Source organism: Scomber japonicus, chromosome 5 (assembly GCF_027409825.1).
Source record: "Scomber japonicus isolate fScoJap1 chromosome 5, fScoJap1.pri, whole genome shotgun sequence".
In the NCBI taxonomy this organism is placed as follows: Eukaryota; Metazoa; Chordata; class Actinopteri; order Scombriformes; family Scombridae; genus Scomber; species Scomber japonicus.
In genome coordinates this window covers 31,226,980-31,251,935 of record NC_070582.1, presented here as the reverse complement: position 1 = coordinate 31,251,935, position 24,956 = coordinate 31,226,980, and the positions used below count along the sequence as shown (strand labels likewise).

The window sequence follows — 24,956 nt, the reverse complement described above, 5'->3', positions numbered from 1 at the left end:
AATCACACCTTAGGTAGGAGGCTGACCCCACAGCAGACATAGGACGTTAAACACACCCCAGAGGTGGGCCTTTCTCTCAGGTATAAATGTTGATGTTTTCCAATGTTCGGGGTCCTTCTTCAATTCAGAACCGCTCGCATGTTTTGTTGATTGACCTTTTCTTTGCAAAGAAAATAAAACCTTGTCGGCCGGCAGAAGTCTCTATTTCATTCTTCACCAAGAGCACAGAATTTCAACGACATCATCTACAGCATGTTTACACTAAAACTACAGATAAAAAAACATTATTACAAGACTGAGAACTCACACACACTTTGATTGAAATAATAAGTTCATCAACAGAAACATGTGTCAGTTGAATGCTAATATGTACAGAAGTATTTTCAGGAAATGTGTGTGATAATATCTAAACACGTGATTCATACAGAAAAGAACATTTTCATCAGATCACAAAGTAACATAACGTGTGAATCATTCAACATAAAATCTAATATTCCATCGTTTATCATATTTTATCTAATTTTAAAAAAATCAGTAGGCCTATCACAGCACTGTTTCCACAGAGCATGAAAACCTACACAAAATAGCAATAATAACAACAACAATAATAATAATAAAACGTTATTCATAAAGCATTCATACAAGGGATTCAAGTATTATCAACAACCATATTAATTAGTACTTCAGTAAATACTAAATGATTGACGTGTGTGATGGGTTGTTTGTTCAATTCCTTGTTAGTATAGTGGACAGTATATCAGTCTGTCACGTGGAAGACCGGGGTTTGATTCCCCGACGGGGAGGTTTCACTTTTCTACCAGCTGTTCATTATTTACCAACATATCAACAACATGATGCATGATCCTCCCTGTCAAATGCAGACAGGATATAAACCTGTATCATTCACACACACAAATAAAGTCGTGGCAAATATAACTACATTTACTCTAATTAAAATACATACAGTATATATAGATATAGTATGAATTTCTACGCTGTTTTCTACAGTTTTAACTAGTGTTGTACATTGTAAACAGAAATATATTAAGATTTAAATCAATAAAAATAGAAACTGTATTTAAAATGCTTTAATAACATAATTTATTAGGCATGGTGAAGTGTTATCAAATTAGTTTTAAACAAAGTTTAGCAGTTGTGAGGTTTTATTTGTTCTACAATGAAAAAACAAAGAAATCAAATTGTTTCTGCCCAGTTTCAAACCACAGACCTTTCATGTGTGAGGTGAACATGATAACCACTACACTACAGAAACTGTTATAAACCCCCAAAAAACTGTATATGAACATTTAAAGGACATATAACTTTATCAAGTTGCTCAGATGAGATGAGTGCCATGCCATCTTTTCTCACATAGACTACCAGTGCAGTGGAGCTGTGTGCAAGCAGGTGATATTATCATCAGTCAGCTTAATACTTGCATGAAACAATTCACTGGTGTTGTCATTTCTTGTTTTGTACTGTTTTTCCTCAACTAGTATAATCACTGTCACACACTGCTGTATATGAATGACTATTAGCTCTGTTTTATCTGAACACCAACTAAGTTTTTTCCACCTGGTTGCAAACCAAGGACCTTTCGTGTGTTAAGCAAACATGATAACCACTACACTACATACATACATACACACTAGATAGTTTAGATCATGTATGCATGTAGTCAAACAAAAAGGAAACGAAAAAAGGACAGATACCCAGACATTCATTCTAGTGTTTTATTAAACTGTGAGACAAAATCATTCACATCAAATGTTGTCATCCTGCAGTCATTGTTGTTGACAACTCAGTCACCTCATCTTTAGTTGGTAAGGGCTTATGGTTCATTTAAAGAAAAAATCCTTCATCTATTTATATTTGCACTATTTACCTACAGGTTTATATCTTCACTGTATTACTCTGTTGGACAGGAGGAACAAGCCAAAAAATAGAAATGTAATGTATAGCTATAGGCTGCAACACAAGAATTCATGCATGAACTATGATCTACTGCAGGTGTGTTTTCATAACTAATATGACCAATGGATGAAATGACTTTGGCAACCGCAAAATAAAAGGGCTGCCACGGCTCCTACTGCAGCTATGATTAGACTTTAACACAGAGGTCTGTAGGATCTATTCTATGTTACCCGTGTGCAATTACGCATTGCGCATGCACAATCATTTACTTTGGTTGTGCTGACTGTGGGCACTTTGTTTTCTGCTGGACCAGTGTGGGATGGATAGGGTCATATTTTATTGATTCATTTATTGTTCAGTCTATGGGAGAAACAACATGGCTGAAGAGACAGCTTTTCACATTCAAGTGCTTTTAAGAACTTTGTCTCGTCACTTCAACATTTGAATTCATTTATTTTTCGTTCTCATAACAGCGTATACATAAGCATATTTCTAAATTAACTTAAATAACAAAACAAAAAATCAACTCAGTTCATAATAAAGTTCTCAAACAGTGATCGAAACATTATATCTCTACCAATTTTTTGGCTACCAAGAAGGCACTTTAGCGTGTGTTTTTCAACAATTGGAACACCACTGGTGGGAGATGAGTAAGGTGTGCAGGTTACCTGAAAAATGAGTAAGGGGGACGAGTTGCTTGAAAAATGAGCAAAATTAATCAATGTGGGGGTGTTAAACAAAAAATGGGTAAAATGTTGTATGGGTAAAATGATGATATGGGTATAGGTAAAATAATGGACAAAATAAGTAGGGTTGGCAGACTGAGGATGGAGATGATGACGATGATTGATGAGCTGAGTATGAATGAACCAGCAAATGTGCTTTAAAGTAAATCTGAAAATGCTCAGGAATATTCCCTTCACATGAATGCATCTTAGAAATAAAAAGACATATTTGAAAAATATTGATGTTATGAATTAGTCATGATCTGAAGATTTTGAAATGGAAGAGCAGATGAGATATGTGACTCTGATTGGGTTGCAATCCTAACAAAATGTTACTGTAGGATCCAAACTTTACGGAGAGTAGTAGGAAAAGTTCTCGCCCAAACTATATTACAACATCTGATCTGATGCAATAAATAGATTTATATACTTATGTACATAGACTTATGTACACCATGTGAAAGAGACATATTTTCTATTTAAAATTAAATAAATGTTCCCTCAACAACGTAATCAACTGTAAAACAAGGTTTGTTGAAATCTTGAGTAATTTTCTTGGTAGGCCTGTCAAATGGAAAACATTAATTGAAACTAAGACTAATACCATTCATAAACTTTTGATATGCAATATCAGCATTATTTCTTCTCATATACATCATCCTAAGAAATACTGGCAAGCACAACTTTAAATTTAGATATGTTAGACTTGCTCATAATTTCATGAATTATTATTAATTTAATTATCTTGGTATGTTTAACTTTAAATAATAAAGAATACTGGATGGGGGAATGATCTGGCAAGTCTGGATACAAGATCCCAGATTTCATGACATCACTTGAGATGGTGAGATGCTATCAATGTTGCTGAATAATCTTTAACTCATGTAGATTTCTGAATAAGATGGAAAAAATAACTAAAACAAGGAATTCTAATAACTCTTGTGATCCCTTGTTTTGTTTTTTTTATCGCCAAATATCTACAAAACTAATGACATTCCCATCAGCTTCAGCCTCAGAAAACTTTAGGCTAATGACTAGTTTTAAACTAACATGTGACCATGGTTCCAGCATTGTTATTGTGAGAATGTTATATAATCAAACTTTTATTTTTCAGCTTTATTCCATTCAGCATAGAATTACAAACATGTGCTACAACATACAGTATACTACATGACCCTATAAATCATAACAAACCACATATGTTAGCAAAGCTTATGGATTTGTATGCAATGAATTGAAACTGCAGTACATTACAGCGGTATTAGACAGTAGAGAAGTGGGCCTGGTATGCTAGAAGATATCCATCATTGTACATGTAGATCTGCTTGTTGGTGGGGTTGTAGCTCAGACTGGCCACTCCTTTCACAACCTTCTCTAGTGGCAGTGCTAGTGAGCTGTCATGTGTGCCTGTCGCAGTATCGAAGGCATAGAACACCTCCTCACGGTATTCGTCCACATAACGAGTGGCATACAGTACACCACACACCATGAAGGCATTACTCACTGCCTTTTTGAACAGCCTCGTCTCCCAGGTCTGTGAGACATTGAGTGTCTCAGCTTCATTGTCCCATGCTAGCCGGCTCACCACTAGATTACCATGATTACCAACAGTAGCATAGATGGCCCATAGTCCTGTCTCATCTGCCTCCACATCCACATCACTATGGGTACGACAGTCATAGTAACAATATGGGAACTTGTTGTTGAAACCCACACCAATACCTGGAAGTGTCACACGTTTGACGGTGTTGCTGTTCAGGTCATAGCGGCAAACATCTGCAGAGCGGTAACAGTGATAGTACAATGCTTCACCATACAGGACAGCACTGGGACCCTCGATGGCATTGGCATGAGTGTACGATGACGCAAAAGTGAAGTCATTGTGCTTGACAGAGGCTATAAAGTCTTCATAAGTTTGGTATACACGCAGGGTGTTGCCCCAGATGTGGCTGCTGAGGAGAGTCTGAATCCAGTAGCTGTTCTTCTGGCCTTCGCTTTCCATCTTAGCCTGTTTGCCCCATGAACCAGAAATGTAGCTCTTACCGTATGGAGTGGCCTTAGTTACAACTGGGTCGCTGATGTTGGTGATCAGGCCCTTAAGGCAGTACCTGTGCTGGCCTGAAAACAATTAGGATGATCAGGAGGTGTACAGTGCAGCCTAGAGTATACATGTTTCTGCTGTTTCTTCCAGTTACTAGTGCTAATAATAGTTTTTTAAGCTACAGGCTTTCAAACTGACACAAAATGTGTTTGCCTGTCCTATTGTTTTTCTCTATTACTTGAAACATATTTCAAGATTCCCATCATGTTTTGGGTAATGTAAATAGGAAATGTAATATTACCATTAAGACTGTGAGTTAACTAGTTAGCTGTATCTTGAGTATTGTTTTTTTTAGTCATCACTATTTATTCAATTTTTGGCAAATGCCGATGTTGAAAAGCCATGCTTTATAAGCAATGACATTTTGTTAGGCAACATGTTTTATTATGCATGTTTCCTCAGAACTATTGTAATAAATCACTCCCTTACACACATACACACGTTCACAAGACACACGCCTTTACACAGCAGACTTACCTCGGAAATCTTTAGGAATTGATTTGCAGGATTCAACACTGTTCTTCAAGTAGCGCAGTTTGTCTTTTACAGACTTCATATTAATGATGTCTGCCACTTGCATCCTGTTTACATTTGTACGCAGTTTACCCACCTAACACACACACAAAGACAGTGTTTCAATCACTTAGATATAGACATATGTATATATAATAGACATATATATGTATATATGTCTATGATATAAACTAGCTGCTACTCTCTCATATGATATGTACAGTACAACACTGAACCGTTTTCTTCACAACTTGTTTTTAACTATAAAGCACCATCTGGTGGCAGAATTTATACAACACTTAACTTGCAAAGTAACCAGCTGCAATGCAAATTAAACTATTAAGTGAAATAAGTTACTCACAAAAAATACAAACTTAGATGATTGTTCTGTGACATTTAAAAAGTCACATATCTTAATATACTATAATTCAAAAATTAAAAGTAACATTTTTTTTTCAAATCAAACATAACTATCAAAGTCAAATCACCTATCTTTGTCACAGCTCTTCCTCTCACTTCCTCCTCTGTTTTCTACCTTTGCTAAACCTGTTTTTTACAACAGTTAATCTAGCTATGGGCTTGCAGGATCTGCCTGTTTTTGTGCCAATAAATATGTATTAAATTGTGATCTGCATGTCTCTGTCTCTCTGTCTCTTACTGTCACACCACACACTATTAAAGAACAAGCAATGTATGTCAAATAATTTCCAGAGTGAAATTTTTGCTTAACATACAAGTAAAGACAGCTATCACAGTAGGTTTTGTCTAACCCTGTCAAAGACAAAATATATTACATAAGAAAAAAAGGCATTTTCTCATATACTCCTGGATTAGGGTTAGGATTTAAATCCGTGTATCATTCGTTCTTTCTATTTTCGATTGGAAATCAAAAATCAAAAAAGGAAAAAGTGACAAATTATTTTGTTTTTTGTTTCTAACACAAAAAAAAAATGTCTGGTTTTTCATATTTCAATTTTAGGCTCAAATAAAAAATACGAAATGGAAAAACGGGCCATAGGACTGAATTTGATTTTAATATTTAATTGGTCGGTTTACGTGACCCGGAAATGGCTCTGCACGCAGCAGAGAGAATTTATCATAGCCCGTACCATGAATTCCTGCGTCAGGTGATGCTTGTGCTTTAAAAAGTGCAAATGAAGCAGATAATGATAACCACATGGATACCTGTGGGTCTATAAACAGCTGAGAAACAAGTCACAAAATACATGGAGATTGTTATCTTTAGAAAGCAAACAGCAACACCCACTGATAGGTTTACATGAGTGAGGGTAACTGGTCATTGTAAATATATACTTACAAATCTGGGGCCTCATTTATCAAAAAGGGTGTAAAACTGCAACCACATTTTTGCATACGGCGAAAAGACAATTTCGCGATTTTCCATTGATATATCACACCTCATACTCTGCCCCCGGAACGCCTGGACACAACCATATATGGTCAGCACGTGCATATTAATTAGCCATGTGCCCTCTGTGGAGCGGCTACAACGTGACAACAAAGTGACAACAAAGTGACAACAAAAACAAGGGGGGAGGGCGGGGGAAAGAAGCGGAACTTCTCCGAAAGCGAGATACACAGCGATATTGGGCAATAAATCAGTCAGAAAAATTCTCTTGCATTTTAATAAGCTACAATAAAAACAAAAACCTCCCAGATCTCATGGAAAGTGAGCAGAAAGAAGAATAATCTTATGTAATCTGAAAATCCTGCTGATTTTATCAGTCATGTCCTCCTCTTTTAGCGCTTTGTTCCCTTAAACAGCACATAGCTCTCCATGGTCGATGGTCACGACCAATTAAATATTAAAATCAAATTTAGTCGGGTCGTCCGTTTTTTAATTTCGTATTTTTTATTTGAGCCTAAAATTGAAATATGAAAAACCAGACATTTTTCTTTTTTTGTGTTAGATTTAAAAACAAAAAACAAAATAATTTGTCACTTTTTCCTTTTTTGATATTTGATTTCCAATCGAAAATAGAAAGAACGAATGATACACGGATTGGGGGGGTTAGGGTAAGGGTCAGAGTTGACAACAGTTAATGTTGAACACAGACACTGTGCTTCTCCAAGATAAATTGTGGGTTTGTTAGTAATTTAGTTCATTTAATGGCTTAACTTGCATTGCGGTTGGTCCATTCATGAGTTAAGCGTTGTATAAATTCCACCACCAAGTGGTGCTGTAGAGTCAGTAAGAAACAAGTTGTGAAAGAGTCAAGAGAAGAAAAAAACTTGTACGTAGCATGAGAGTAGCAGCTAGTTTATTTCATAGACATACGTATATGTGTCTGTAGTTTATGAAACAGATGAGGAAACATACTGGTGTACTGGTACAGACTGTCGCCACCCACTTTATCACTTCAACATCACATCTGGTATTTGGTACTTTCCCTTTCCAGAGGATTGTGTCATTTATAAATGTATTTTCGAGACTTGTAAAATTGTTTCACTACTTGTAAATTTGTATCAGCGCTTGTAAAAGTATTTTGCTAAGGTAATTTAGTTTTACTTTTGTTTGTAATATTGTTTTGAACTTCCCAGCCACAAGTGCCTGTGTAAACAAAAGTCCCCACACTGTAACAAATAGGCTACCTGTTCCAAATATTCATAACAATTTGCACACAGATCATTCTGTATTCATACATTTGTCAACTTAACCTTTTAAATTGAACTTAAAACAGAACATTTGAAACAATTTAGTCAACGTTTTTCTTGATATATACCACATATTTAAGTATATTAGATTTTAAGTAAATTCCTGTGCTTTTTTTGTTTTATGCTCATGTCAGGGAATTCTGATTCTTAACTTAACATCCCCTACACTACCACAATGTAGCGCCATATTTATATCATAGTGTTCTTGTCATGTGACTCATTTAATACTGTACATCTTTAGTAATCATACTCATCTGTACCTCTTTGGAGAGTTTCTGTGTTTGGGCATTGTTTAACTGGCTGTGGATGTCACTGACGTCTGTCTCCAGCTGGCTGAGCTCCTGGCCCAGCAGACGCAGAGACAAGGCTGAATACAGGCCCTGATTATGCAAATACTGGTGAGGCTCCAGCCGAGCTGTCACATTCTTAATCACAGCCTCAATCTGAGGGAGACGCTCATGAGACAACTGCACCTGAGAGAAAACAAAGACTAATTTCAGTCATTTCACAATGACTGAATATGGAAACAAGATTCTATGTTAAAAATAAGAACGTATGAAATTGTAATTAGAATCACATTAGAATTAATCTAGGTAATTGCATGGCTTGGTTCCACAGAAGCCACATTATCCATCATTATATCCCTAAAATCAGTGGTGAAACTGGACTGGAATTGACCAGTCTGAATGTAACAGTAGTGTCAGTGACTTTAGTTCTCACCTGTTCCTGCAGGTTGTTCAGAGTGACTCCACAAGTTTCAACCTGTTGCAGCACGGCCTCGTACTTCACAGCAGGGAATGACCACATGGTGGAGTTCACCTCACATGCACACGCATCGTTTTTCTTTTTGCCCGCCACACGCTGAGCCTGGCCGTCACCCTGCATTCACACATATGTACATTTTAAAAACATCAACAAAACAAAATGTATAAAGACTCTAAAGAGAGAAAATATCAGTGTAACATCACAATGTCCTCTTATTTTATGCCTATTTTCACAGAGCAGACTAGTAGAACTCACAGTGGATGCCAGTAGCAGGAGGAGCAGCAGCAGCATGTTCAAAGCTGAAGATGTGAATAGTGGAGTGATGAGGAGAGAAGCTGTCACTGAAATCACCTCCACTCTTGTCCTCACTCTGTAATATTCTCTGACTCGCCTTTGCTGACTCACCTCTCGCCACTGATAAGTCACCACACAGGCATTCAAAACTTTTCACAAGGATGTGAAACTTCCTTTCAAAACAGTTGGTCAGCATAGAAATCCCCATATTTCCTCTTTCCATTATGCAATGGCTGTTATTTCCTGTTTAAAACATCCTTTGCTGTGTTGTTTGATGTCAATTTAAAATTATAATGAAATATTATACTGAAGGTTGAGTTACATATTGGTGGGGCAGACGGCACTAAAACTCATTTAAATGTAAAAACAAAACAAAAAATCCTGCACAGTAGCTCATTTACTGCTTAAACAACAAACATAAACCAGCAGAAACTGAGTATTATTAGCTTCATCTTGATTCATTATTTCAGTTGATGGAATTAGTAGGTATATTTCATGAAAAATATTTAATGTTTTTATGTAGTGAAAATGACAGTCAAATATGCGTCTCTTAATTAAATACCTGTTCAGTACAACTTATTCATAGTATTTATGAGAAAACCTTTCTTATAAAGCAGGATTGTTAGGGTTTCTGGATAGCTTTGTTGAACGGTAAATTGATGCATTTATCTAGCGCTTTTAACCAAAGTGCTTTACAACTGACCTCTCATTCACCCATTCACACACACTCACACACTATAGCATGACCATTGGCAGCAGTTTGGGGTTCAGTGTGTTGCCCAAAGACTGTTTGAAATGCAGGAATTGCCAGTCAAACCACCAACCTTGTAATTAGTGGACAATCTTCTCCATAGCCACACCAAACCTGGTTCAAGTCGGTTTATATCATGCCCCAGAGGGTTAGGGTTAGGGTTAGTAGAAGCAAAAGCGTAAAAATGAATTGTGTTCCCCTTCAACATGGAGGACGTTTGCAGCATTTCACATAATTCTGTGAAAACTTACTTGCTTTAATGGGCACACCACCATAGTTTGTGGACTTTGTTTTCGTTATGGCATGGAAAAATGCTCTGGTGTCAGTAGGCCTACACAATATCAACAGTACAACATATACAAAGATATAACTTATTAAACTATAAATAATAATGACAGTATTTCTAGACTATGAACAGCTGCATGTAACACAATGCAAGATGCAGAAATTAGTGATAAAGAACAGAATCTTTACTGAACCAGTAAAAAGCTGTTCTTGAACTTAGTTGTTTTAGTGGACAGGCATCTGTATCTACTAAGAAAGCGCCTTCAGTATTTTGTGTGTTTAGTGTTAAGACTGCTGTATACCAAACAGTTAGAGATGAATGGAGGATATTTTAAATCATGGTTGTATAAAATTGTTAGAGAATTGTGTGTCACTTTGATTTTCTCAAGTTGTCTCAGGTAGAATAGAATTTCCTCCTGTTCACTCTTAATGTATCTGTTGGCCATTATACATGACTAATTCCTGTTATTCTTATTTTATGTTAACATTTTCAGTTTACATTCACATGCTTTCATTTGGCAGAGTTCTATCCAAAACGACTTACAAGTTAGGCAAGGCAATCAAGCATTAGAGGAGAGTGACTCTGAAAGAGTTGTGGCACAAACTCTCAACTAGCTGACCAGGTACAAGTGCAATGAGAAAGAGTGCTAGACAGCAGTTTTATTTTAGTTTTGGCTTTTTAGGTATATATATATAAAGGAAATTAAAGTATGTAGATAAGTTACCATAAGCAAAGAGAAAGAAGAGTAACAATCAACAAAGTACTAAAAGGTTAAGGGGCTTAATTGATGGAAGTGCTAAGTCTTCAGGCATGTCTTGAATGCACAAGGGTGTCAGCAGACCTAATTGGGTTGGGTAACTCTTTCCATCATCATAGAAGTACAAATGAGAAGAGTCTGGATAGTGAGTTCATACCAGGCAGTGCCAGTACTACCATGCACTGTTCATATGCAAACCACAGCAGATGGGAGGGGACTTACAAGTGTAGGAGGGTGCCATTCTATTTGTGGCACTGAGGTCAAGCATCAAAGTTATGAACATGAGGCGAGTTGCCACTTGGAGCCAGTCGAGGGAGACGAACAGAAGTGTGATATGAGCTTGTTTGGGTTGATGGAAAACCAGATGTTCTGCTGCATTCTGAATCCTCTTTAGAGTTTAATGGTGCATGCTGGTAGTCAAACCAGGAGCAAGTTGCAGTAACCCAGTCATGAGATGACCATCACTTGGATTGGGAGTTGTGCTGGATGCTCAGACAGGTATGGACAAATCCTCCTGATGTTACGAAAAGTGAATCTACACAACCAGGAGATTGCTGCAATGTGTTTAGTGAATGTCAGCTGGTCGTATAAACCCCAAGGATTTTGCAGAGCTATACAACCAGGTAGTAATGAAAAGATGGACTTGCAATAAAGACAGTTTTGGACATATTAAGGTGGAGATATCAATCTGTAGTCCAAAAAAGGGCTACCCTGTTGTATTTGCTGCCTTTGTGTCCATACCCTGGAGGGAATACAAGGCTCAGCAAGACCCCAAACCCCTGATGGTCAGGCCAGCACTTTACATGGCAGCTCTGCCACCATTGGCGTATGAGAATAAATACGAATGGATAAAAAGATACACATATTTGCAACTCATTTACCATTTATCAAATCATATGTGTTTATTATTTAGTGAATTTTCTAAAGAGTGTTTGAAATGTATGATTGTCTTTAGTGACAACTGCCACATGCACAATGATCAGCGATCGTGTACTCACATTATCAAACATTATAAATGTTTCTTTTACACAATGAACTGGGTAAACATGGTTAATATTTTATTTTTTCAAATATTTTGCTGGACACAAATGGAGCTTCAGAAGATTCTAAAGCTAGGTTCTCTTATTTCATTCAAACTCTTTTTAAAGGTTGTAGTTGAGTGTTGGCAATCCTGCTTGCCTCCTAATGTGTAAATGTATGTTAGTGAATTATTTGTCTGTTTATCTATGCTAAGCTTTGCTGGTTCAGGATCACAATGGGATGTATTGACCTCTATCAAGTGTACTTAATTTTAACTTCAACAAATACTCGCCTAACATTTTGAATAGCTGTAGTTGTTTGACCATTTCAAAACCTACAAATGTTGCAAACAGTGCAATCTGAAATGGGCGGGGAATTGTATTTTGTGCAGAGTGGTCACTTTCTGTTCCTGAACTGTAAACCTGAATACAATGTTTGCACAGTATTGCTACATCTTCAGGACATGCACATATATCTTAAATCCTCAAAGCACTAACAACTACTAGATACTTCCTCATTTGACTTTTATCGGTCACAGCACTGTGGCCAACATTTTCCAGTCTCTATAGACTGTGACCTTTGAATCCAAAATCATTCTTACATGTTTTCTCTCCACAGTGCTTTGTTACATTCATCTGAAACTAGCACTTGACAAGTTGAAAAGTTGTATACACACCATAAAAATGATGCACTTGCCAACTCTGGTTGAAGATGCTGTTTTGGGGGAACAAGACTCACACCAGTAATGGATTTAACACTGCAAAGACTGTGATATGATTATTCTCTGGGTCACCTAAGAGCAAACTGCTCACTGCACACATCCAAACCCTTCAAGGTTCTCTTGCTGAATTTGTTGATTGTTATAAATACTTGAGACTCTGGCTGGATGCCAAACTTACTTTCATGGTGTATGTGGAAAATCTATCAAGCAAACCAAAGGTCAAAATAGGATTTGTATAGAAACAAAAGTTGTTTCTCTTTTGCTATTTGCAAAAAATTGTGCAAGTGCAATTTTGCCTTTGCTTGATTATGGTGATACTGTACACATTGGTCCTGATTTACCAAAGGTAAAAAACTGTGCAAAATTGACATCTCCCGCAAAATAATGTGGAAGCTGATCTACTAACATGGTGCACTGAGGCTTGCGTCTTTCAAATGTGCAAGATAACATGCACTGTCCATTTAGTACATTTAAATGCATGTATTTTGTTATTTAGCACAATTATTGCACAAATTATGTTTTCAAAAAATAATCAACTACCATGAAATATTCAAAGACTGCCCATTGAAAGAGAGGGTTGCTATAATTCAAGGGGATTATTGCATTTCAACACTGTTAGGGTGCATACAACATGGAGAAGTTTTTGTATTTCTGTCTGCGGGATGAGATTATGGAAAAGTCTGAATTTGAAGTTAAAAAAATGTTCAAACATGAAGCAGTTTAAAACGAGATACAAAGAGATGATTTTTATGAGGTACAGGGACCGAAGTGTTAAACTAACTTGCCTTTTGTTTGTATGTGTGTAAGTATGTGTTTGTAACAGGGTAGGCCTGTATCAGCTTGTTTTTCATGTGCAGTGATCACAGAGTGTTTGTGTTTTGTGTGTGTGGCTTTCACTTGGGATGGGGAAAATTGCATGTTGATGGGCTGATAGTATACAGGTGTGCTCTGATGTAACCTCCAACCTGCAAGTACTTGTGGTTGTGGGCTCTTTTTGGAGTGTTTTCTGATATAGTTGTGGGAATTTGGGTGTTTATGGCAGAATGTTGTATTTTGTGTGTAAAGTGTTAATGACAATGTACAGTGATTTCTTTGTCTCCTCTGATGTTCAGTGTGGAGGTGTGCTGGACCTGTTGCTGCTTCTATATATATAGATGTATATAGTGATATTACACATAATATAAATTAGTAAGAAATGTGTATATTGTATGATGTTAATTAGCAATTAATTTGTATTATTTATTGATAAATAAGTATTCTTGGGATTCATATATATGAGGAAAACTGTTATACTAGGGTTAGGGTTATCATTGATTTATGGAGAAGGGGCGGGATTTAATAAGAGTTCACTTCTTCCCACTCCTTTTCGGATGTGGTTGACAATCTTGCATTGCATTATGCTTCCTGTTATGTGTAAGTCTATTGTTTTCAGTATGGCCATTGTGCTTTTTTTCATATTTGTTTTTCTCTTTTATACATTTAAAATAAAGATTTTAAATCCAAATCAAATCTATCTGTATGTTTTAATGTTCTTGTACATGTCTTTCTTGAAAACGAGAATCATATCTCAATGAGACTACCTGTTTAAATAAAGGATTAAATAAAATCAATATTGGACAACTGCACAGTACTGTAAATACTTAAGGCAACCAAAATAGAAAATTACACCCCCAAAAATGATCTGAATGAGGCTTAAATGCTTCATAGTGCTCTCTCTGTTTTTCTCTGTGTGTTCATCAATAAACACCTGTAACACTATATATAATACTGATTAGTGCATCATTAAGTACGTTTTGCTAACTAATGATACTCCTACATTTGCCCAAGTAAGATTTTGCATGCCGAAGGTTTGCTAGTAATAGAGAATTTTGTTTTGTTTCAGTTAAGCATCTGAATACTTACTGAATACTAGTATAGTACACAACAATGAGGCAAATCATAGTGCTTTACATAAACATACAATGCAACAAGACAGGATAGAAAAGCAACATAAGGCAATATAAAATAAATACAATTTAAAGTGTTATAGCTACGTGTTACTTCCAAAAGATTGACTCCTTCATTAGTATTTTGACTTTTACTTATGTATCACTGACAATTTCTGCAATTTTCCTTCTTCAAGTTAAAAAAAGGTCATGTTGCTGAAACCTCAACCACAAGGAGGAAGTGATCTAATTCAGAAGGAATCATGCTTCAAATGCGTGCTCACCAAAAATACACACACATCTACTCATTTGTAGAGGTGCATCAGAGAGGGAGTGTTTACAATTTAGAGGCTACTGCAACAGTCAGACACATATTCAAACTGTGTTCAGGGACTGTTTCATTTAGCTCTGCTCTCTGATCCACCATGAAGCTGTGTGTGATCATCCCACTGTGTGCTCTGTTCACTCTAACTCAACAGGTAAGAAAACACACAAGATGAATTCATCACCTTATATATTCACATTATTGATTTGGGTTTGTCTGTTTTTTTCCTATAATTTACCATAATAAAACTACTACCTCTTTCAAAAGTGTGTATTCATTACAAATATAGTCTCAATTTTCAACATGTCATTCATTAATATCTCTCTATCTATTTATTTAATCAGGTGCCGTCACAAGATAAGTGTGTGTGTGATTTGACTAACTCAGCAAAGGCATTCCCATATGACAAACTCAGCTCAGTGGAAGACAATGCATCCAAATGTAACAGCAACATCACCCCGAAGAAGGTAACTAATGTGATGTTTTTTTCCCAAACTAGCCTGTAAAGACCATACCCTCATACCTTCTCAGCTGTAAAAATCAAACTTCTGTATGTATGCTGAGTTTTGAGTGATGTGTGAGCACAGTGTGTACCTGCTGTCTCTGCAGACTCTGGAGCTGGAGAGTTTGATGCTTGGTTTGGAGCGGCGTTTGCCTCAACTGCAGGAAGATGTGTCAGTTCTGGAGAGGGAGGATGATGGTGAACTGTATGGAGTTCTCAGCCTGTTGGTGATAGAGAATGAACTGACGGAGATCAAGCAGCTCATCGACAAGCTCAACATGACCAGCCAGAGACACCAGCAGCTCACCACTGACACCACTGAACAGGTAGATCCACACATGTAGACAATAATACATGAGAGAAAGAAGACTAACTGTCTCGTAGAATGGCCGCAATATACTGCCATTAACACTGATGTTCTGGCAAGTAATGTTCTGTCACTTTTTCTTACATGTTTATTTGAGTCTAAATTGTGCAACGATGTCCACGGGTATGATCCACGAGGATCACTAAGAGCTCAAGTAGCTCAATAACCACTTTATAACCCCTTTTGTACAGGGTTGCTAACATTGTCAACTACTTATGAACTCACATTCTGCACAGGTGGAACAACATTATCAAGGTTGAGTTCGTTACAAGGACTAAATGAAACCTCCATTAATTTATATTTTTACTGCTTGGAGCCTCTGTGGTCCTGCTTGACACCCACACCTGCTATTATTACTATTAGTCATACTTCAATCATGCTTATTATTATCATCGTTACTGTTATTTTTTTGTTATTGTGCTTCTCTGTGCGTCTTTCTCCCCCTTCTTCTAGTTCAGGGACCCCTGAATAACAAAACAATTATGATCAGGTTATGATCAGGTTTTTGGTGCATGCTTTTTATGTGTTACACCATAACCTGGTTTCAGAAACCTGACATCTGGCATCCAAACACTGTATCAAGGTTTTACCAGTCGTTAGAGACGTGCATGACAGATTATCAGAAATCTGGATACTGTAAGAATAATCAAAATAACCTAGATAACAGGTCTCTCATGTTTCATATAAATACAGACTAGATACACTAGTTTTTGCCGTAGCCCACTGGTGCTGGAAATTATGATGATAAGTTTATTGGACAGAACAACAAGAACAAGTAAGTAAACAATGTTAAACAGTAGCTAGAGCTAAGAGGAAATGCATAATTCAGCAATCGTTCTTTTCACACTTCATTTCATTGATCAGCTGTTTATGTTGATTTAAAACAAATAAAAATACAAAGATCAGTCCAGCTTTCATGTCTGTTCTTTGGTGTTTAGTAATTACAGAAATACCTGAAAGAAATCTCACATTTAGCTCAGAAACAGCATTTTTCACCAAATAATGTGATGTCTGCTGTGTATATTTCTCAGCTGAAGGAATTGAGAGATAAGATGGCAGAGCTGCAGGAGTATGACACCATGCAGGTGGTGAAGAGACAACAAGCTAACCAGCGTCTGAAGAGAGATCTGGACCAGTGCAAGAATGAACATCAACCCATTCCCCACCCCACTCAACCCCCACAAGGTATCACCCCAAATCTGCACTACACACCACAGTTTTTTTAATTATTGTTTCAGTTGTCTTTAACATACACTGGAAACCATAGAGTTGAAAAGAAGTGTAGGATAAGTTATGTATGACATTTGAATCTTTTCATTTAACATTTTGCCATCAGGTATCTGTCCCTACGGCAAGTTTGTGAACGTTACTGGCCCCGTGGTCTACACACCAGGAGAGTATCCAGGCTCCTACATGTATGGAGCTTGGGGTCGTGATCCAAAACCAGCGGTAGGAAAGGAGAACTGGTACTGGCTGGTAATGTTGACCTCCAGCAACGTATACTCCAACTATGTCCGTCTCTACTCCAGCCTGAGCTCTCTGATTGTCGGAGTGAGCGTCCCGGGTATGAATCTATTATGTACTGAAGACTAAAAGAAACAATTCCAAAAAGTCTTTACCTCATTTCTTTTTAGAAAAATACTGTACTAGGTACTTTTTCTGAGGATCTACAGTCATATATTGCTCTAGTGAGTATTTTGAGTATTTACAGTTGCAGAATGGACATTAAGAACAATGACTGAAGGAGCTCTACTTTTGGAGACTTGACATGTAACCATTGACTTCAGCTTGGTGACAGTTTAGTGGGCCTGAAGAAAGGAGGAAACCTAATCTGCCACGTTATGATTAGCGAAGCAACTCGTTAGGTCATGCAGGACACGAAAGTCATACGCCCCAGCTGTAATCAGCTGACAGCCACTGAGTGAATCAGCACACCCCATCAGTCTCGCACCAATCACAGACAATCTCACCTCGAGGCGGACCATTTAAACCTGACTCCCACTTACACTAACATCCCTCCAACATTGCTCACACTGCTGCTGGTAAAACTTGCCTCCACCACCCCAGCCTCCACCTTTCTGGTTCAGGGTCTCACCATGGCTCTCGGGTCAATCTGCATTTCAAGTCCTATTCTGCTCATTCTGGGGGGTTTTGCATTGCGTCTTGCATCTAGAGTGGGGCCTCCAGCACCAAGTTGAACTGTATTCCATTTGTTACAATAAATGGTTTAATCTATGACGAAAGTGTTCTTGACTGAACATTTACTCTCTTCCAGGTAATGTACTAATTCACTCCTCTAACCCAACTACCAACACCATCCAAGGACCAAATGTTGTGCTGTATGGAGATGCCTTGTACTACAACTGTTACTACAAAGATATTGTCTGTCGATTCAACCTCACCACCAAAACTATTACCACCATGCAGTTACCCGAAGGCACCAGGTTCACTGCTTCACTTTGTCTTTTACCTCAATGTCTTAACTGCCAATGCCAGAATGAATACTTGTATTAAAATGAATAAATAAAATAAATGTATTATTATAATTTATTATTAATGGCATTTATAACATATTTGTGTGAACATGTTTACTGGTTTTGTAATAACAACATATTTAATAATATTAAGTAGAGTGCATCACTCTAAAATATCATAAATATGATGATGAATGTGTAAAATCAGAGAAGAAAAAAAAGGTTTGTAAACATCATGACTGCGCTGTATTTTCTTCAGATTTAACTCCAAAGGTAACTTCTGCCATCTTGATGAGTGCTACCCATACACTGACCTGGACCTGGCAACAGATGAGTCTGGCGTTTGGGTGATCTACACCACCACCCAGGATTTTGGCAACCTGGTTCTATCTAAGGTAGAAGAAGGTGAGCAACCCACGTTCAACCAAACCTGGCACACCTCGGTCTACAAGCAGGCAGTGACCAACACCTTCATGGCTTGTGGCGTGCTCTATGCCACACGCTACATCAGCAAAGAAGTGGAGGAGATCTTCTACTCGTTTGACACATCGACAGGGGTGGAGAAGTTCAACATTGGCATCTTCATCAAGAAGATGTCTCCCAACATTTACTCCCTGAACTACAGCCCTGTGGACCAGATGCTGCATGCCTACTGTAACTCCTTCATGGTCTCTTATAAAGTTTTGTTTGAGTAAATGAAAATCATGAAGCTCAATCTGTAAAATCCAGCGTTAATATCATGTCACAAACAATAGCATGAACAAGTAACAATAAATGAACTAATAAAGGCTGATTCCTCATAAAGAAGTTGGGTGAGAAGTTTTCATTTTTTTAAAGATGTAATGTTTTTATTCTCAAATTTCAAACATTTCCACTTTTTTCAATCCCTGCTAAGCTGCTGTCAGTGACACTCAACACCCTCTCACATTTCACATTAAATACCTACCAAGGTTATTTCCTCTTAACTGCCAATAGGAAGAAACTTAACATGAACTGAAAATATGGCAAAGTAGAATGAGGGATGCTTTATTATCTGTATTTGTTCTTTGTTTGTTCAAGCTGAAGATGCTGAGGAGATGTATAAATCATGTCCAAACCAATATAATTGATGAATACAGTGTGCAAAACACTATACTAACTCTATATTATTTATTAAAGGAAACCATCAGGTAAAGATGGTGACATACACATTTCAATTAATGGATGAGGTTCTGTGATGAACTGTCTTGTTCTCTATGCCCAGTATTTTCAGGATTTGTCAAGATGTACTTTTTCCTATTTAACTATTACACAGTTAGGAAAGTTCAAACAATTAGTCTCTCCAGCTTAAACAAAATGAAATTATTTTAATTGGAAGATTGAAACTACACCCATTTTGACAGAGGACCAAGGGGTTTTTGTTAAACTGGAGACATGAGGTCACCATGGTTAATGAATACTTAACATTACAAATCTAAGACATCTTGGACCTCATCAATTATTTCTGTTCACGAGGTGGTCTAGGGTTATAGCAGGCTACAGTACACAGTTTCCTTTGCATGTGGGACTGTTTGCGTATTTTCTTTGTCTTAGTTCCTTTACAGCACCCACATAGCTTTCACATAACATGCATGTGAGAATGTATGTGAAAATATGTGCAATTGTGGATATATTGTGTGTGTGCAGCTTGTACATCCACAATGAGGGGATGGGGGCTGTAGGGGAAGGCATCTGCAGGTTTTAATCATAACTGCTAGAAGAATAAACATGCAATAAACACTAGTTAAACGGTTTCTGACACATCAATCTGAAGTGATGACTGATGGCAAGCAAACTTATAAATGACAGGTTGGACTGCCACAAATTGGTGCATACAGTATGTGAGTGCAAAGTGTTGGGTTCATTGTGCTTAAAGGTATTTACTAGGTGTTGCTGATTTCAAAAGCAATTTGCATTATTAATTAAAAAAACATATAGATAGATAGTGATCTGAAGGCCATGATACTGTTATTTTATCCATTATGTTATGACATTATGCTTATGTCTTTATTGTTTGTACTGGACTGCATAAAATGGTAGTACAACTGTCCTCTTTCCTATAACATGATACAAACACATGGTTGGCTTCATGTTAATGACCCAAAATTAATCATAAAATGATCTCCAGCAGAGTGTCAAGTAGTGTGAAAGTTCATTTGTGATAATACCCAGTGAGCTGTGTTAGAGTTAGGGTTAGAGTTGGTTTCACTGCTGGTCTACACTCTTTCTGTGCACTGTAATCAATGAACTTTTAAATCAGCATGAGCAGTTTTTATTAGAAGTCAAATCATGTTTCTTGATTTAACAATGCAGTTCAAATCAAATTTTAAAAATGATGAAATACTGCCTTTTAACCTTTCTACACATCATATTACTTTGTATTATTATTCATTTTAACTAAATATTTGAGGTTTTAGTCACAAGTGACACTGGTTGTTTGTTGGTAAACCACATTAAAATACAAGTACGAGATGGATTTCCATTCAATTTGATCGATACATTCATGTTGACCACAGGTGAGATTCTACTAATTCTCTAGTGACCCCTGATTTTTAATGATCAGGTCAAATTTCTATGTATTATTTGTACAATAGTTTATGATCAAATACCAACAAAAGTAATGACATTCCTATCGGCTTTAGCTGTACTTGGTGTTTTATGATAATTACCAAACATTCATTTAATGACTCATGTTAAGATTTAAGATCATTCATAGGAAGTTGTGAGAATGTTAGCGTCCTGACATTAGCATTTACCACTATGTGCCCACAACAGAATAAGTAGTAGTTTGTATTTTATTATATAATTATGTTTTTATTGATTTTTCAGCTTTATTCCATTCAGCATTGCATTAAAACATGTGTTAAAACAGTATGTACCATGACCATGATAAATATTAACAAAACAAAGTATTTAACTACGAACGTTAGCTAAGCTTATGGATCATTATAACTGGACATAGCTTGCAATCGTCTTTAAGCTGTGTGTGTTATGTAAATCAAACATGGCTGCCATTTGGAAACTGCAGTACATTACAACAGTATTAGACAGTAGAGAAGTGGGCCTGGTATGCTAGAAGATATCCATCATTGTACATGTAGATCTGCTTGTTGGTGGGGTTGTAGCTAAGACTGGCCACTCCTTTTGCAACCTTCTCTAGTGGCAGTGCTAGTGAGCTGTCATGTTTGCCTGTCGCAGTATCGAAGGCATAGAACACCTCCTCACGGTATTCATCTACATAACGAGTGGCATACAGTACACCACACACCATGAAGGCATTACTCACTGCTTTTTTGAACAGCCTCGTCTCCCAGGTCTGTGAGACATTGAGTGTCTCAGCCTCATTGTCCCATGCTAGCCGGCTCACCACTAGATTACCATGATTACCAAGAGTGGCATATATGGCCCATAGTCCTGTCTCATCTGCCTCCACATCCACATCACTATGGGTACGACAGTCATAGTAACAATATGGGAACTTGTTGTTGAAACCCACACCAATACCTGGAAGTGTTACACGTTTGACGGTGTTGCTGTTCAGGTCATAGCGGCAAACATCTGCAGAGCGGTAACAGTGATAGTACAATGCTTCACCATACAGGACAGCACTGGGACCCTCGATGGCATTAGCATGAGTGTACGATGGAGCAAAGGTGAAGTCCTTGTGCTTGACAGAGGCTATAAAGTCTTCATAAGTTTGGTATACACGCAGGGTGTTGCCCCAGATGTTCTTGTGAAGTAGAGTCTGAACCCAGTAGCTGTTTTTCTGGCCTCTGCTGTCCAACTGGGCCTGTTTGCCCCACGAACCAGAGATGTATTTCTTACCATATGGACTGATCTTAGTTGCAACTGGGTCGCTGATGTTGGTGATCAGGCCCTTTAGGCAGTACCTGTGCTGGCCTGAAAACAATTAGGAATATCAGGAGGTGTACAGTGCAGCCTAGAGTATACATGTTTCTGCCTTCCACACAGTTACTAGTGCTAATAATAGTTTCTTAAGCTGCAGGCTTTCAAACTATTACAAAAAATATATTTGCCTGTCCTTTTGTTTTTCTCTTTTACTTGAAACATATTTCAAGATTCCCATCATGTTTTGGGTAATGTAAACAGGAACTATAATGTTGCCATTAAGATTGAGTTAATCAGTTAGCTGTATCTTCAGTGCCAGTATTTCTTTATTTGTTGGCAAATCCCCATGTTGAAAAGCCATGCTTCATGAGCTACAAGCAGTTCCTGTTTTCAAGAGGTACATTGCAAATTTACTCTGGTAATTTTCCCACTGCCCTTATATCCTGCGCTTCCTCAGAGAGTCTACTTACTTCTTTGTAGATGTTGTAATAAATGACACAAATTCACAAGACACGCTTTCACACAGCAGACTTACCTCGGAAATAGTTTGGAATTGATTTGCAAGACTCAACGCTATTCTTCAAGTAGCGCAGTGTCTCTTTTACAGACTTCATATTAATGATGTCTGCAACTTGCATCCTGTTTACATTTGTACGCAGTTTACCCACCTAACACACAAACACACACACAGTGTTTCAATTACTTACAGTGACAATATATGCCTAACCTTAATTTAACTTTAAACCAAGTCTTCACCCTAAAAACATCAATGACTGATGTTATGAGGAGCCAGTCCCCAAAAGTTACTGTAAACAAAAGTCCCCACAGCATAATGAATACCTGTTCCACATATTCATAACAATTTGCACACAGATCATTCTGTAAGTATAATTTTGTCAACATAACCTGTTGAAAATTTAACTTTGAAAACAGAAATGGGAATTCTGATTCTTAACTTAACATCCCCTACACTACCACAATGTATATATCATATTGTTACTCATTTAATACTGTATGTCTTTGTCATTTAGTGACTTCACAACATAATCATCTGTACCTCTTTGGAGAGTTTCTGTGTTTGGGCATTGTTTAACTGGCTGTGGATGTCACTGACGTCTGTCTCCAGCTGGCTGAGCTCCTGGCCCAGCAGACGCAGAGACAAGGCTGAATACAGGCCCTGATTATGCAGATACTGGTGAGGCTCCAGCCGAGCCGTCACATTCTTAATCACAGTCTCAATCTGAGGGAGACGCTCATGGGACAACTGCACCTGAGAGAAAACAAAAACTAATTTCAGTCAATTACTATTACATTAGAATTAATCTAGGTAATTGCATGGCTTGGTTCCACAGAAGCCACATTATCCATCATTATATCCCTAAAATCAGTGGTGAAACTGGACTGGAATTGACCAGTCTGAATGTAAGATCAATCTCAGCAACTTTAGTTCTCACCTGTTCCTGCAGGTTGTTCAGAGTGACTTCACAAGTTTCAACCTGTTGCAGCACGGCCTCGTACTTCACAGCAGGGAATGACCACATGGTGGAGTTCACCTCACATGCACATGTATCGTTTTTCTTCTTGCCCGCCACGCGCTGAGCCTGGCCGTCACCCTGCATTCACACATATATATATTTTTTTTAAAAACATCAACAAAACAAAATGTATAAAGAGACTAAAGAGAGGAAATATCAGTGTAACATCACAATGTCTTCTTCTTTTATGCCTATTTTCACAGAGCAGACTAGTAGAACTCACAGTGGATGCCAGTAGCAGGAGGAGCAGCAGCAGCATGTTCAAAGCTGAAGATGTGAATAGTGGAGTGATGAGGAGAGAAGCTGTCACTGAAATCACCTCCACTCTTGTCCTCACTCTGTAATATTCTCTGACTCGCCTTTGCTGACTCACCTCTCGCCACTGATAAGTCACCACAGGCATTCAAAACTTTTCACAAGGATGTGAAATGAACATAAACGTGGAGTTTCAAAACAGTTGGTCAGCATAGAAATCCCCATGTTTCCTCATTCCATTATGCAATTACTGTTATTTCCTGTTTAAAATATCTTCCACAGTGTTGTTTGATGTTATTTTAGTATAATTAATTAATGTATTATACTGAAAGATGAGTTACATAATGGTAGGTCAGATGGCACTAAAACTCATTTAAAGGTTTAAAATAATAAATAAAGAAATCCTGCATAGTATCTCTCTTACTGCTGTCATTATTATATTTATGCAATACTGATGGAAATTTCCTATCATGAACAACTGACATACACCAGCAGAAAGTGAGACAGTGAGCAGTAGTAGTTTCATCTTGAATCATTATATCAGTTGATGGAATTTGTAGGTATATTTCATGAAAAATATTTTAAAATACATAGAAATGTAATGTATTTATTTGAATAAAGCCCTACTGTTAATACTTGTTCACTACAATTTGTCCATAGTATTTATGAGATGGACTTTATGAGAAAACTAAATCCAGCACTTGTATTCCATCATTTAATTGAAGGACAGTTTTGGACATGTTAAGGTGGAGATATCAATCTGTAGTCCAAAAAAGGGCTACCCTGTTGTTTTTGCTGCCTTTGTGTCCATACCCTGGAGGGGATACAAGGCTCAGCAAGACCCCAAACCCCTGATGGTCAGGCCAGCACTTTACATGGCAGCTCTGCCACCATTGGTGTATGAGAATAAATACGAATGGATAAAAAGATACATATATTTGCAACCCATTTACCATTTATCAAATCATATGTGTTTTTGATTTAGCAATATTTATACAGAGAGTTTGAAATGTATGAATGTTTTAGCGACAACTGCCACATGCACAATGATCAGCAATTGTGTAACAAAATGCAAGCATGGGATGTATTGACCTCTATCAAGTGTACTTCATTTTTACTTCAACAAATACTTACCTAACATTTTGAATAGCTCTAGTTGTTTGACGCACAAAAAACCCACAAA

The 24,956-nt window shown here is 37.4% G+C and overlaps 3 protein-coding genes across 3 annotated transcripts; 1 reads left to right on the top strand and 2 right to left on the bottom strand.

The window, feature by feature from the left end:
• Positions 1-3,679: 3,679 nt before the first annotated feature.
• LOC128359500 (olfactomedin-like) lies at positions 3,680-10,014 on the bottom strand. Its single transcript, XM_053319993.1, has 6 exons — positions 9,991-10,014; positions 8,950-9,108; positions 8,650-8,808; positions 8,190-8,402; positions 5,218-5,350; positions 3,680-4,757 (listed from the first exon to the last, which is right to left on the bottom strand). The coding sequence occupies exons 1-6, from the start codon at positions 10,012-10,014 to the stop codon at positions 3,901-3,903; spliced, it is 1,545 nt and encodes a 514-aa protein (XP_053175968.1). The 3' UTR covers positions 3,680-3,900.
• A 4,799-nt stretch (positions 10,015-14,813) lies between these two features.
• Positions 14,814-18,838, top strand: LOC128359558 (olfactomedin-4-like). The gene is made up of 7 exons (XM_053320057.1): positions 14,814-14,927; positions 15,118-15,240; positions 15,383-15,601; positions 16,674-16,827; positions 16,979-17,206; positions 17,918-18,086; positions 18,376-18,838. The coding sequence occupies exons 1-7, from the start codon at positions 14,874-14,876 to the stop codon at positions 18,809-18,811; spliced, it is 1,383 nt and encodes a 460-aa protein (XP_053176032.1). The 5' UTR covers positions 14,814-14,873; the 3' UTR covers positions 18,812-18,838.
• A 2,339-nt stretch (positions 18,839-21,177) lies between these two features.
• Positions 21,178-23,921, bottom strand: LOC128359499 (olfactomedin-like). The gene is made up of 5 exons (XM_053319992.1): positions 23,742-23,921; positions 23,438-23,596; positions 23,041-23,253; positions 22,519-22,651; positions 21,178-22,034 (listed from the first exon to the last, which is right to left on the bottom strand). Exons 1-5 carry the CDS (start codon positions 23,919-23,921, stop codon positions 21,178-21,180), a joined length of 1,542 nt encoding a protein of 513 aa, XP_053175967.1.
• Positions 23,922-24,956: the final 1,035 nt, after the last annotated feature.